Below are 12,581 nucleotides of genomic sequence, written 5' to 3'. Positions count from 1 at the left end.
AGACTTTAAAGTGTGAAATCAAGTGATATATCCATTTGTACTAATTAGCATGAATATTACCAGTTATGCTTTTTAGAACTTCATAGCCACACACAAATTATATATGAAAAATAGAGTATCCTCTTAGGTGCTCTTCCATCAGAGAGGGGAATGGCATATCGATTATTCAGATTTACATTGGTCTGAAATAAAATTTAAATACCACTTAAATTGATTTGGGCAGCACTTATATATCAAAGGGGTGAAAAGATGTGAAAAAGATTTTATTTTTATAAAACAGTAAGTATTCTTAAGAAGAAAATCTCAAAAGAAATATTCCAAAAGTTGTTTTATTTTACATTTGCCCCTGACATGGCTGACTACTTTCAATTTTCTTTTGTATAAAGCAAACACTCTTTTTTAAAAAATCAATTACAATTCTTGCAATGTTTCACCAATTCACAAAGAGGAACGGATTTCTTTTCTCTCTTTTACCCTGTTGGGGAGCACATGAGACTTGGATGGAAAGTTTGTAAGGAGGACATTCTGAGAAAAACGGAAGTATGTGGAAGGCCGCCTGCCCTGTTTATCAGAATTCTGACTTACGAGAGTGCCGAAGGCAGTGCCCCTAATTATTCCTTGACCTTTCCAAATAAGTCTGTGCATGTGCAGACCCCCACGTTGTTTACTGGAATCCTTATCTTTGGGCGTCTTGCTTAAAGGACACTACAAACACATGTGTCCTCCCAAAATTACTTGCCCTACTGATTGTATCTAAAAGATAAACTTTATCTCAAACTGCTGTTACAATAAAAGCCTAATGAGGAAGGTGATGGAGGCTGTCTGGTTCCTTTAGCAGGCAGTCCCTTAGCCCTCTCTTTCACAGCAAACGTTGTGTCGGAGTAATCTATTCATCCGTCATCCAGGGTCTGCTGGTTAGCCCCGGCATTACCCAACCTAGTACCTGCCATTGCTATAATCGCACATACTGGACTATAAGTGAGTAAATAACCAGTTCTTAAAGTATCATGGAATTGTGCTGCTTACTTTGCTACTATCTACTTGTATAATTGAAGCAAGTAGTTTATTTTCTGGATTCTGGCTCCTCAGACGTCTCCATAAAAACTCTGTCTCCCTAGAACAGTATAAAAACTAAATTTTTTTTCCAGCTTTGCACAGTGCCAGTATCACTGCCAATGAGGTTTATCCGAGGCATGGTTACTACTAAAAAATAAATAAATAAATAAATAAATAAATAAATAAATATTTTTCCAGGTATAATTTTATGCAATAGTGAGTTTCTAAATATTAGATATGATGTTATAGCTATAATTAATATTTACCAGTAAATAAGATAGGAAATAAGTTATTTGATACCAATATTCAGTCAAAGTTCTTATGTTATATATCATAAGGAACTATTTGCTTTGAAAAATAGAGCTAAATAGAAATTTATATTTGCGCTGATCTCTTCCCTCATGTGGAGTTGAAAAACAACTAAGTGAACAAGTCTAAATTAAAATAGTATATGCATTACTTAATTGATCATAATTTGACTTACTCATTCTGTTCCTAATTGCATAAAAAAGTTTGGATTTTGTACTCCACTGAAAATTATTCCAGAGACATCTAAAACCTCTTTAATATTCCTCAATATGTAAGATTTTTCTAGTCTAGCATCTCTTTACCTTATCCACCCTATTCCTGCCTGAATATTCAGCTCCAGTCATTAGAATAAGTATCTGCTGCAAACATTATTAATGAGATACATATCAAGGGATCCAAGTAAGCTACTAACTACCTGAACATTATATAAATCAAGCAGCCTGTTATAACGAAGGCATGGGGCATGATTTAATGAAAGGAGGGGAAAGGCTTAATTTACCTCTTAAATTTATGTATTTAGTGAATTACTTAAATTAAAAAAAAAAATCTTGTCAAAGCACCAGGAATTAGCAATAACTTACAATCAATGAGGGAAAGACATTTCAACTTTTTAATTTACTGAAGTAAATTTTAAAACAAAATGTCTTATATTAAGCTTATGTTTTCCTACCTTAAGCTCACTTTTACCCTTTCTCATAAAGAAAAGAAAAACATTTGAGATGTAAATATAGTCTTCTAAGGAGAATGTTTTCAATCAACTCTATAAGTTGACAAACTGTCTTATCTTTATAAGTTGATAAACTATGACCCAAGGGTCAAATCTGACTGCTACCTGTTTTTGTAAATAAAGTTTTATTAGAACACAGTTATGCTCCTTTGTTTATATAAGAGCAGCAGAATATAGCTGCTTTTGTGTTATAATGGCAGCACTAAATAGTTGAGACAGAGACCACCTGGCCCACAAAACCTAAAATACTTACTATCTGCCCCTTATAAAAGACATATGTAAACCCTGGATTAGACAAAAAACTTAAAAGCTGGGGATTCTGTCTTCAGCACTACTAATCCATTCAGTACCTGACATAGAGCTGGAGGTAACAAGTTTCCAATATAATTTCTGGATTAATGAACAAAAGAGATTCACGTACCAAAATTCAGGAAGAATCAATCTGTCTACAATTCCCTCCAAGAAGCATTATACAAATATATCTTGTTATTTAACAGATGTGTTATAAAATCTGACTTTAACTTAGATTTTCATAAGTGCCTAAGTAGCTTTTCTTCAATTCCTGAAATAATTTACCTTGCATATTTAGTTTGGTTTTTGTTTTTTTAAGTAGGGTATGTCTATATACATATGTATTTTATATATATATATATATATATGTGTATATATATATATATACACACACACACACACGTGTGTGTGTGTGTGTGTGTGTGTGTGTGTGTGTGTGTGTGAATATAAGTATATGAAGGTGCAAATCAGTAGCTACCTTTTACTGAGTATCCACTGAATGCTAATTGCTCTTAATTACTTCATTTAATCCTCTTATAACAACTCTTTGGAGATAACACATCATCCCTACCTACCAAAGTTCTTTTTTTTTAAATTTATCTGTATTGTTGAAAGTATTACAGATGTTCCCTTTTTTCCCCCCACTGACCCACTCCCACCTCGCACTCCCGCCCCAGGCCTTCACCACACTAAAGTTCTTGCTTAAATCTCTCTAGCTTTAAATTCTGCCCTACTTTATCCTTTTTATTGAATTATGTGTGTTTTTTATTTTTCTAAATGGTTTATATTTTTGTTTAGAAAGTAAATGTGACATAGAGTTGTAATTTTTTACATTTCAAAGTTTTCATAACCACAATAAGTGTCTCCATTTATTTTATTCAAAGACATTTGCAGCTTTACAATGACTAATCCAAATGAATCAGTATTTACTGAGTGCCTACCATGTGGCAGGCACTATTGTAGGCAATGGGGACATAGTGGTTAAAAAGACAAAATTCCCAGCCCTCAAAAGGAGCTTACTCATATGGTTATCAATTCATTACAGCGCTTTTGCTTGTCTATTACAAATTATTCCTATAGCCTTCCATTTTTCATATGTCAAACAAAGTCTGAATTATTATCACTTATTTCACTATTTGCATTACAATAGTAGTTATAAAAAATAATTTGGTTTTTAACCTAATGAGTCAGAAACAGCTGAAATTAAATATATACTATCTAATCTCTAGATTAAAAAGAAAAATTAAAACAATTTGTGAGATTAATTAGATTAATTCTAAAATTTCTACGAGGCTCTAAATCTTCACCACTTTCACATGGAAGCTGAATTAATTTTGAATGAATAGATTTTGAAGACTGATCCTTTCTTTTTTTCATGAAGGGCGGTTTACTCCTTTTTTAAAATATATTTTTATTCATTTCAGAGAAGAAGGAAAAGGGAGAGAGAAATAGAAACATCAGTGATGAAAGAGAATCATTGATCAGCTGCCTACTGCATGCCCCCTACTAGGGATTGAGTCTGCAACCTGGGCATGTGCTCTGACGGGAAATCAACCATGACCTCCAGTTTCACAAGCTGATGCTCAACCACTTAGCCACACCAGCCGGGCTGACTGTTTCTTTTTACTGCATAACAAAATCTACTAATAAACTAAGTACATAGAGAAATTCTATCATAAAAGTTCTAATTACCTTTACCCAGAATATTCTACAGAATATGCGAAAAAGCAGTATTTCAGAATTGCAAGACAGTTCAATTCCAACTGTATCCACAGTACCTTTATTATCACTTCTCCTGGTATTGCATTTACACCCATGAGGTCCCTCCTTCTGTATCTCCTCTATGACCAGTGTAGATTATCTTTCTAGATTCTATGAGTCAAGCTATATGTTGTCCCTAGATATATCAAACTATATGATGTTTGATTACATATTGTATTTTTTCAGTTAATCACTTACTTTATTAGTCCCTCCCACAGTAATTTACTTATTCATTCACTCAGTCATTTATTCAATTACTCGTTACATATCTTTGTTGCATTCTTGAAAGGAGAGAAGAGAAAAATAAACAGTAGCTATCTTTTACAGGGCCTAATTAAGCAGTTTTCTAATTGCTTTAAATGAATTGCCTCATTTAAGCCTTTTACAACTTTATAAGAGTAACAGATTTTCCCTATCCATATATATAAAAAAGCCTAAGTGACTGTCCGACCGTCCAACTGGTAGCTATGACACACACTGACCACCAGGGGGCAGACGCTCAACACAGGAGCTGCCGAGCTGCAGTGACTTGGCAACTGTGTTTCTCAGGTGATGCACCCAGAACCAGAGAGCAGGGAACCAGATTCCAGGGTGCATCACCCGAGAACCATCTTCTCCCAATCCAGGACCCCTCAGGGGATGTCAGAGAGCCTGTTTCAGCCCTATCCCTGCAGGCCAGGCCGAGGGACCCCATCGATGCACAAATCCGTGCACCAGGCCTCTAGTCTTATATAAATGTTCTAGATACACAAACAAAAGGAAAGATCTCTGATTCATTTTTAAGAGACTAGCATAAGCTTCCTATCAAAACCACACAAAGATAATACAAAAATTAGACCAATCTCACTTATAAACATAAATGCAAAATGTATCACATTGAATCCAACATCATACTAGAAAAAAGATAGTTCAACTTCAGAAAACTATCAGTATACTATACTAAGTGAATTGATTATAGTGAAAACTCATGACTTATTTCAACAAATGGTAAACTGCACATGATAAAATTCAATGATGATAAAAATTCTTAGCAAACCAGGAATAGACAGTAATTTTCTTAGCCAGGTAAAGGCTATGTAGTAAAAACCGACAGCAGCCCTAACCAGTTTGGCTCAGTGGATAGAGTGTCAGCCTGCGGACTGAAGGGTCCCAGGTTCGATTCTGGTCAAGGGCATGTACCCTGGTTGCGGGCACATCCCCAGTAGGGAGTGTGCAAGAGGCAGCTGATCGATGGTTCTCTCTCATCGATGTTTCTAACTCTCTATCCCTATCCCTTCCTCTTGTAAAAAATCAATAAAATATATTCTAAAAAATACAACCTACAGCAAATAGCATACTTAATACTAAAACAGAAAATCATTCCCACTGAAGTTAAAAACATGACAATACCCAATAACATATAATTTCATTGTCTAGAAGTCCTATTATAATACACATGTAAGTATGCACGCACACATACATACACTAATTATGACTGAATAAAAATAGAAATATTTTCAGATAATATATTCTACATAGCAAATACAATAGATTCTATAGTCACACTATTAGAATTTATAAGAGGGTTCAGCAAGATTGCTAGTACAATATCAACATGCACAAATAATTAAGTGTCATACTAGAGTATGAAGCCATTTGCCATGGGTGAGATGGTATGTCCAAATTCAAAGCAATGAACCTTCTTTGACTTTAGTAGGTACTAGAATTTTCTACTTGATTTTCCAAAAAAATAATTTCAAAGTTTATTATACAGCCTCCTTTCAGAACCACATGCAAACAATCAGTTAATTACAACATCAAAACATAGGTTTTTTTAAAAATTTAGTAAAAGACATGCCACATCTCTACACTGAAAATGACTTAAATAAGTGGAGGAAAATACCATGTTCCTGGGTTAGAACACTCAGTACTGTTAAATGACCATTTCCCCCAAACTGATCTCTAGATTTGAAGCAAATCAAATCTACATCTCACATAAATGTTTTACTCCCAGAATAAAGCACCCTAAGACAGAGTGGGTATTCAAATAAATACTTGGAGTCTTCCTTTTGTTTTGGGTAGAGCATGGTTCTGTAGTAAATGAGATATTTCCATTATCAGTCAAACACATATTGGCTCAAATTACTTCACTTAATCATTTAAGGGTCTAATAGTACTAAGACGCAGATGAAAAGGGGTATACAACAGCACAGGAGGGAAAATAAACAAAAGGAAGATGGCAAAATACAAGTGACAAATTTTGCAGACTTTATTATTTTGCCCAAAGTTTGCCATGATCACAGCCTTGGATACTATGGAGAAGGCAATGTAGAAAGTAAAGAATATCTATAATATGAAACTCATCAGATCAAAACTCTGCCTCACCCCCAAATCCCCAAGCCATTTTATAGTACAAAGCCTAGAGATAGGCACTTTCCCTCCTCACCTTTTCTTTTTCTTTTTTTTCACTCTTTCTTCACTCAAAGAAGTAGGTAATAAACCCATCTGTTAAGACACTGTAGCCCTAGCTGGTTTGGCTCAGTGGATAGAGCATTGGCCTGAGGATTGAAGGGTCCCAGGTTCAATTCCGGTCAAGGGCATATGCCCGGGTTGCGGGCTCAATCCCCAGTGTGGGGTGTGCAGGAGGCAGCCGATCAATGATTCTCTCTCATCATTGATGTTTCTATCTCTCTCTACCTCTCCCTTCCTCTCTAAAATCAATAAAAATATATTATTTAAAAAAAGACATTGTTACATATCTATTAAAAATATACATCTCAACAAAACTCAACTTAGGCTGATCCTTACTACCAATTTAATAGATTCTGAAATTAAATATTATTTCAACATTCTGAAAATAAGCAATGAAGCTAATTTTTACTTATTCTTCAAAAATACATATGCCCAGGAAAGAGGGCATAAAGAGGCAAGGCATTCATATCCTATATATCTGAATATATCGGAATCTTTAACTATATCTATCAATGCTTATAGATTCATACATGTAGAATGAATACTCCTAGAAGAACATAAGGCAAACTTAAAAAATATAAATGAATAAACACTGTGAACAAATGAGCATGTATATGTAAATACATAAAAAATATATGTAAGACATATTTTATTTGAACTCACTACACCAAGCATTAATATTAAAACAATAACTATACCCAAAAGAATAAAGTCTCAATACCACAATGAGAGTAGTGATGATAAATCTTTAGGTGATAAAAATGACTATTTTTATTTTCTTCTTTTTGTTATTTTCTGAATTTAATGAATTTTGTTATCTACAAAATAAAATTTTTAAAAAGCTAAAAATTACTAAGTTGAAGAGACTTTACAACAAATGAAATGAAAGAAAATGTGATGATATATTCCCAACTGATAAAAATATAATTACTAGAAAGTATATCATGTTGAAATATCATTATATTATTATAACCAAGTTGTATCTGCCCCTCTACATATCTCCATATGTATCTTTTTATTTTTTAATCCTCATCTGAGGATATTTTTCCATTATTTTTAGAGAGAGTGGAAGGGATTGAGAAAGACAGAGAAAGAGAAAAACATTGATGTGACAGAGAGACATCAACCCTGGGTCAATGCTCTATCCACCGAGCCAAATCCGCCAGGTCCGTATGACTCTTCAAGGTCACCACAAATTAAATGTAGATGAAGAAAGAATAATACAAAAAGTATAATTGCCACGTTGACCTTCAAAAACTGCTCATAAAAATTAAATGCAATCTATATCATCTTCAAAATAACATCTAAAAATTAAAATATAAAAGCAGGATCTTAAAGATATATCTACATTCCCCCTTTTTTTTTTTTAAATATATTTTATTGATTTTTTACAGAGAGGAAGGGAGAGAGATAGAGAGCTAGAAACATCGATGAGAGAGAAACATCGATCAGCTGCCTCCTGCACATCTCCTACTGGGGATATGCCCGCAACCCAGGTACATGCCCCTGACCGGAATCGAACCTGGGACCCTTCAGTCCGCAGGCCGACGCTCTATCCACTGAGCCAAACCGGTTTCGGCTACATTCCCCTTTTTATTGCAGCATTATTCACAATAGCAAAGATATGAAAACAACCTAAATGTTCATCAACAGATAAACAGACAAAGAAGACATGGTATACAGCACTCCCCTTTATCCAGGGGGGAATAGGTTCCAAGACCCCCTGTGGATGCCTGAAACCACAAATATTACCAAACCCTATATGTACTATGCTTTTTTCCTATATATACATACCTATGATAAAAGTTACTTTATAAATTAGACAGACATTAACAATAAATATTAATAAGGTAAATACTGTATATCATTTATACATGAAATCTGAAAAAGCCGAAATCATAGAAACAGATACTAGTATGGTGGTTACCAGAGACTGAAAGGGTAATGGAAATGGAGAGATGTTGGTAAAATTCCAGTTGTAAGACAAATAAGTTCTGGTGATCTAATGTACAGTATGGTGGTTATAGTTTTTAATACTGTATTATACACTTGCTAAGACAGTAGATCTTAAATTTTCTCATCACAAAAAAGAAATGGTGATTATGTTAAGTGATGGAGGTGTCATATACTATGACAGTAAACATTTTACAATATATAAGTACATCAAATCAACATATTGTACACTTTAAATTACCCAAGATATGTCAATTATACCTCAATAAAGCTAGGGGAAAACTAAAATATATGTGCACTTTTAATTATTCTAAAAGATATTTCTTTGTTATGAAAAAGTTAATAGGACTCCTACATTAATATCTGAAAAATAATTATTTCAACTATCAATAACCAATTGCTAAATGAAGATTTACTAAATACATATAGATATCAAAGCTGTAAAAATATGGATTATAAAATAGAAAGAGTTAAATATTGAGGAAATACAAAACTTATATTAATATTTTAAAACATAGGAATATGAAATTTGAAACTAAGCTTTTGTTGTAAGAATAATACAGCCTGAAGAGTGTATAAAATTACAAAAAGAATTAGCAAGGATTAAAAGAAAATGAAAAACCTATTCAAAGAAATAAAATATAGAATGAATCAGGGAGAGCTGGTAATATTTAGATTATAAACTGACAGCACATCTGTTAATTTTTTTTGTTTTGTTTTTATTAATCCTCAGCCGAGGATATTATTCCACTGACTTTTAGAAAGGAAGGGAGGGGAAGAAACAGAGAGAGAAACATTAATATGAGAGAAGCATCGATTGGTTGACCCCTGGCACATGCCCCAAACCAGACCAGGGTTCAAGCCTTCACCTGAGGTACATGCCCTTAACCAGAAACAAGCCCAGAACCCTTCAGTCCTCAGGCTGATGCTCTATCCACTGAGCCAAATCGGCTAGGGCACATCTGTTAATTTTAGGAGTTCCCAGGAACCATTAAAGACAAGGTGGGCACCAGATATACCAAATAGCACAATATTATCAAGGGAAAAAACACTTTCAAACTTAAATTTGGTTTGGATTTATGTTAAACTAACAGAACTCTAAAGGCAAAAATTTAGCAGAATGAGAATATTACATAGCTAAGAATACTAGCAAAAGAAAAACTATCCAAAATTTGAAACATGCCTTATTTTGTTGTTCAAGTCAGAAATTCACACTCCCCAGAGTGCAAACCTTCTCTAACAACAAAGCAATTTTCTTCAAGCATTAGGGTTATTTGTATGACTATTTCTAGAAGTAGAACTTACCGAGTACCATCTGCTTTCCAGCTTACTTTATATGGATTCTGCTCTAAAAGTTTAATATTTTGCTTGTCCATGGAAACAGGCTGTGCTCCAGGGAATCCAGACCTTAAAGAAGAACATTTTATTGTTATGGCTGGTATCCATAGAAAACACTGCATGTCTGAAACCAACCTCACAAGTCACATGTTTATACAATGTTCTCCCTATCATGAGATTAATGTCAATTGGAAAAATATTAGATTTCACAAGAATACTAACAAACGGTTATCATTTTCTTGACATTTTAGAACATAAGTTATCAAGATTCTAATTGCCACTACTATACCTATTGAGCTAATCCTATATAATAAAGCGGTAATATGCAAATTGACCATCACTCCAACACACCAGATGGCCGCCACAAGATGGCCTGCAGGGGAGGGCAGTTGGGGGGACCCAGGCCTGCAGGGGAGAGCAGCTGGGGGCAACCAGGCCTGCAAGGGAGGGCAGTTGGGGGGAACCAGGCATGCAAGGGAGGGCAATTGGGAGCAACCAGGCTGGCAGGGAAGGGCACTTGGGGGGGACCAGGCCTGCAGAGGAGGGCAGTTGGGGGGGGACCAGGCCTGCAGAGGAGGGCAGTTGGGGGGGGACCAGGCCTGCAGGGGAGGGCAGTTAGGGACGGCCAGGCTGGCAAGGGAGGGCAGTTAGGAGTGACCGGGCCAGCAGGAGAGGGCAGTTGGGGGCAACCAGGCTGGCAGGGGAGGGCAGTTGGGGGTGACTAGCCCAGCAGGGAAGGGCAGTTAGGGGCAATCAGGCCAGCAGGAGAGCAGTTAGGCATCGATCAAGCTGGCAGGGGAGTGGTCAGGCTGGCAGGGAGAAGCGGTTAGGGGCAATCAGGCAGGCAGACGAGCGGTTGGGAGCCAGCAGTCCCAGATTGTGAGAGGGATGTCTGACTGCCCGTTTAGGCCCAATCCCTGCAGGCAGTCAGACATCCCTCGAGAGGTCCCAGGTTGGACAGGGTGCAGGCTGGGCTGAGGGACACACACTCCCTGCCCTGCACAAATTTCATGCACCGGGCCTCTAGTTTTTAAATATACACATGATCGAAATAGTAAAACAGTTACATTTACAAGTCTTTTAAATCAGGAAGAAGTTTAAGTCTTGCTTTAGTTATTCTACATTATTCTAGACCTCATATTGCTCCATCATGACACTGCCAGCTTGGCATAACTATACAGGGTTGGCAAGTTTCTCCCCAAAAGATGCTCAGAAATGACAAAACCAGAGAAATGTAGATCAGATTAAAGGACTCTGGCAAGGGTTTAACACAACCCTAAAATCAGTATTACTTCATCATTATTTTCATCTTTTATTTAAAATTATTTCTAGGAGATTGACCTGTATATACCAGTCAAAAAGTTACTTATAATAGGAATTTTTAGGCTGATAGTCCTGTTTCATCATGTCCCAGCTGTATTATAATTTTCGGCATCAGACAGCAACGATCAACAGTAATGTTCACAGACCAAGATCAGAGAACAAGAGATAAGAGCAGTGACTTCTCTCCTGAATCCTACTGAAATATGGGCATATTCAATTTTTATGTCTTCTCCCTTAATACCATAAGGGCAACCCAAACATTAATCTGCAACAGTAGATTCAAACATACAAAACATTTTATACTATAGTTAACTTTCTAATCCTTTAGAAAGACATGTGAGTCAACTAATTTTTGACTCAACTGTCTATTACACTGCTTGTCTTGAGAAAAACTCTTAAATCTTTGTAAGCACTCTATGTAAAAATACAAATTTCAAGAAGCAAAGAAACTATGTTAATGTTTGCTTCAATGTTAAGTGTTGCAAAGTAAGAATAAATTTTATTTAAAACAGTAAAATATTTATTACCCTTCCCAGCCACAGAATTGACGACACTTCTGCTGTACTTCTCCTAACTTCGGTTGAGTTGTTACTTGAGTTACACCTTTAACCGTTATACCTTCTAAGAAAATAGCACCCTTAAAATAAAAGGAAAATGTTTTATTAGAGTTCAAATACATTTATGAAGATTAGAATGAGAGATAGATAATTTTATAAAGCATTTGTAAAATTTTCACAAAATATTTAATTGGAATTTCATAATACTTTGCAAAGAAATAGTAAATTCTGAGTCCAATGTATAAGAGATCTTTGGTTTACCCAAGAAACAAAAACAGGATGAATTTATGTAACAAACTTTTCTTGTAGAAAAGGCAAGGAGTCATGGCTATCAAGAATCTTTATAAATAACTAGAATGAAATAACCTCACATATCTAGTAAAAGAAAATAGTCAACATTCCATTTTCATAAATCTCATGAAGATTTTCATAAATCTGATGAAGAAAAAAGGTAAAGACTATAATATTTTTATTCATTACCAGTTTTAACCGTTCTTTTCTCCTTTTGCCAAAGGAGGCACTTGACCCAGGTTCTGGTTCCTTCTTTCCATCCTCATCCTCATCTTCCTCTTCATCATCCTCAAAGCACCAATCTGGCAAGACAGGTGGGGCTGGTGCTTCCTCTATATCACCATAGCGACGAAAAAGTTCTTTCAAATAATCACCCTTATAAATTCCTGGTGGTCTTGCTTGAGCAAAAGTGGCAACTGCTGCTTCAATACTATGGAAAACAAACCCATGCAATTTCCTCACTACTCTCCATTTATGCAGATTTTTCAAAACTTATCTATAATAATAAAAGCACAATATGCTAA

The 12,581-nt window shown here is 35.4% G+C and overlaps 1 protein-coding gene and 1 long non-coding RNA gene across 8 annotated transcripts in view; one reads left to right on the top strand and one right to left on the bottom strand.

Moving 5' to 3' along the window:
• LOC132237089 (uncharacterized) overlaps window positions 1-12,581 on the top strand; it is a 308,039-nt gene that overhangs the window by 172,534 nt on the left and 122,924 nt on the right. The window lies entirely within an intron of this gene.
• RNGTT (RNA guanylyltransferase and 5'-phosphatase) overlaps window positions 1-12,581 on the bottom strand; it is a 209,218-nt gene that overhangs the window by 166,206 nt on the left and 30,431 nt on the right. For 6 of the 7 annotated variants that reach the window (XM_059700941.1, XM_059700936.1, XM_059700938.1 and 3 more), the window contains exons 6-8: window positions 12,247-12,487; window positions 11,737-11,846; window positions 9,854-9,955 (exon numbers count right to left, since the gene is read on the bottom strand). In XM_059700941.1, the coding sequence (XP_059556924.1) occupies window positions 9,854-9,955; window positions 11,737-11,846; window positions 12,247-12,487 (453 nt within the window). The remainder of the gene's footprint in view (window positions 1-9,853; window positions 9,956-11,736; window positions 11,847-12,246; window positions 12,488-12,581) is intronic. The other variant, XM_059700940.1, reaches the window with a different exon arrangement.

This window comes from Myotis daubentonii, chromosome 6 (assembly GCF_963259705.1).
Source record: "Myotis daubentonii chromosome 6, mMyoDau2.1, whole genome shotgun sequence".
NCBI lineage: Eukaryota > Metazoa > Chordata > Mammalia > Chiroptera > Vespertilionidae > Myotis > Myotis daubentonii.
This window is presented reverse-complemented; position numbering and strand designations above follow the sequence as displayed.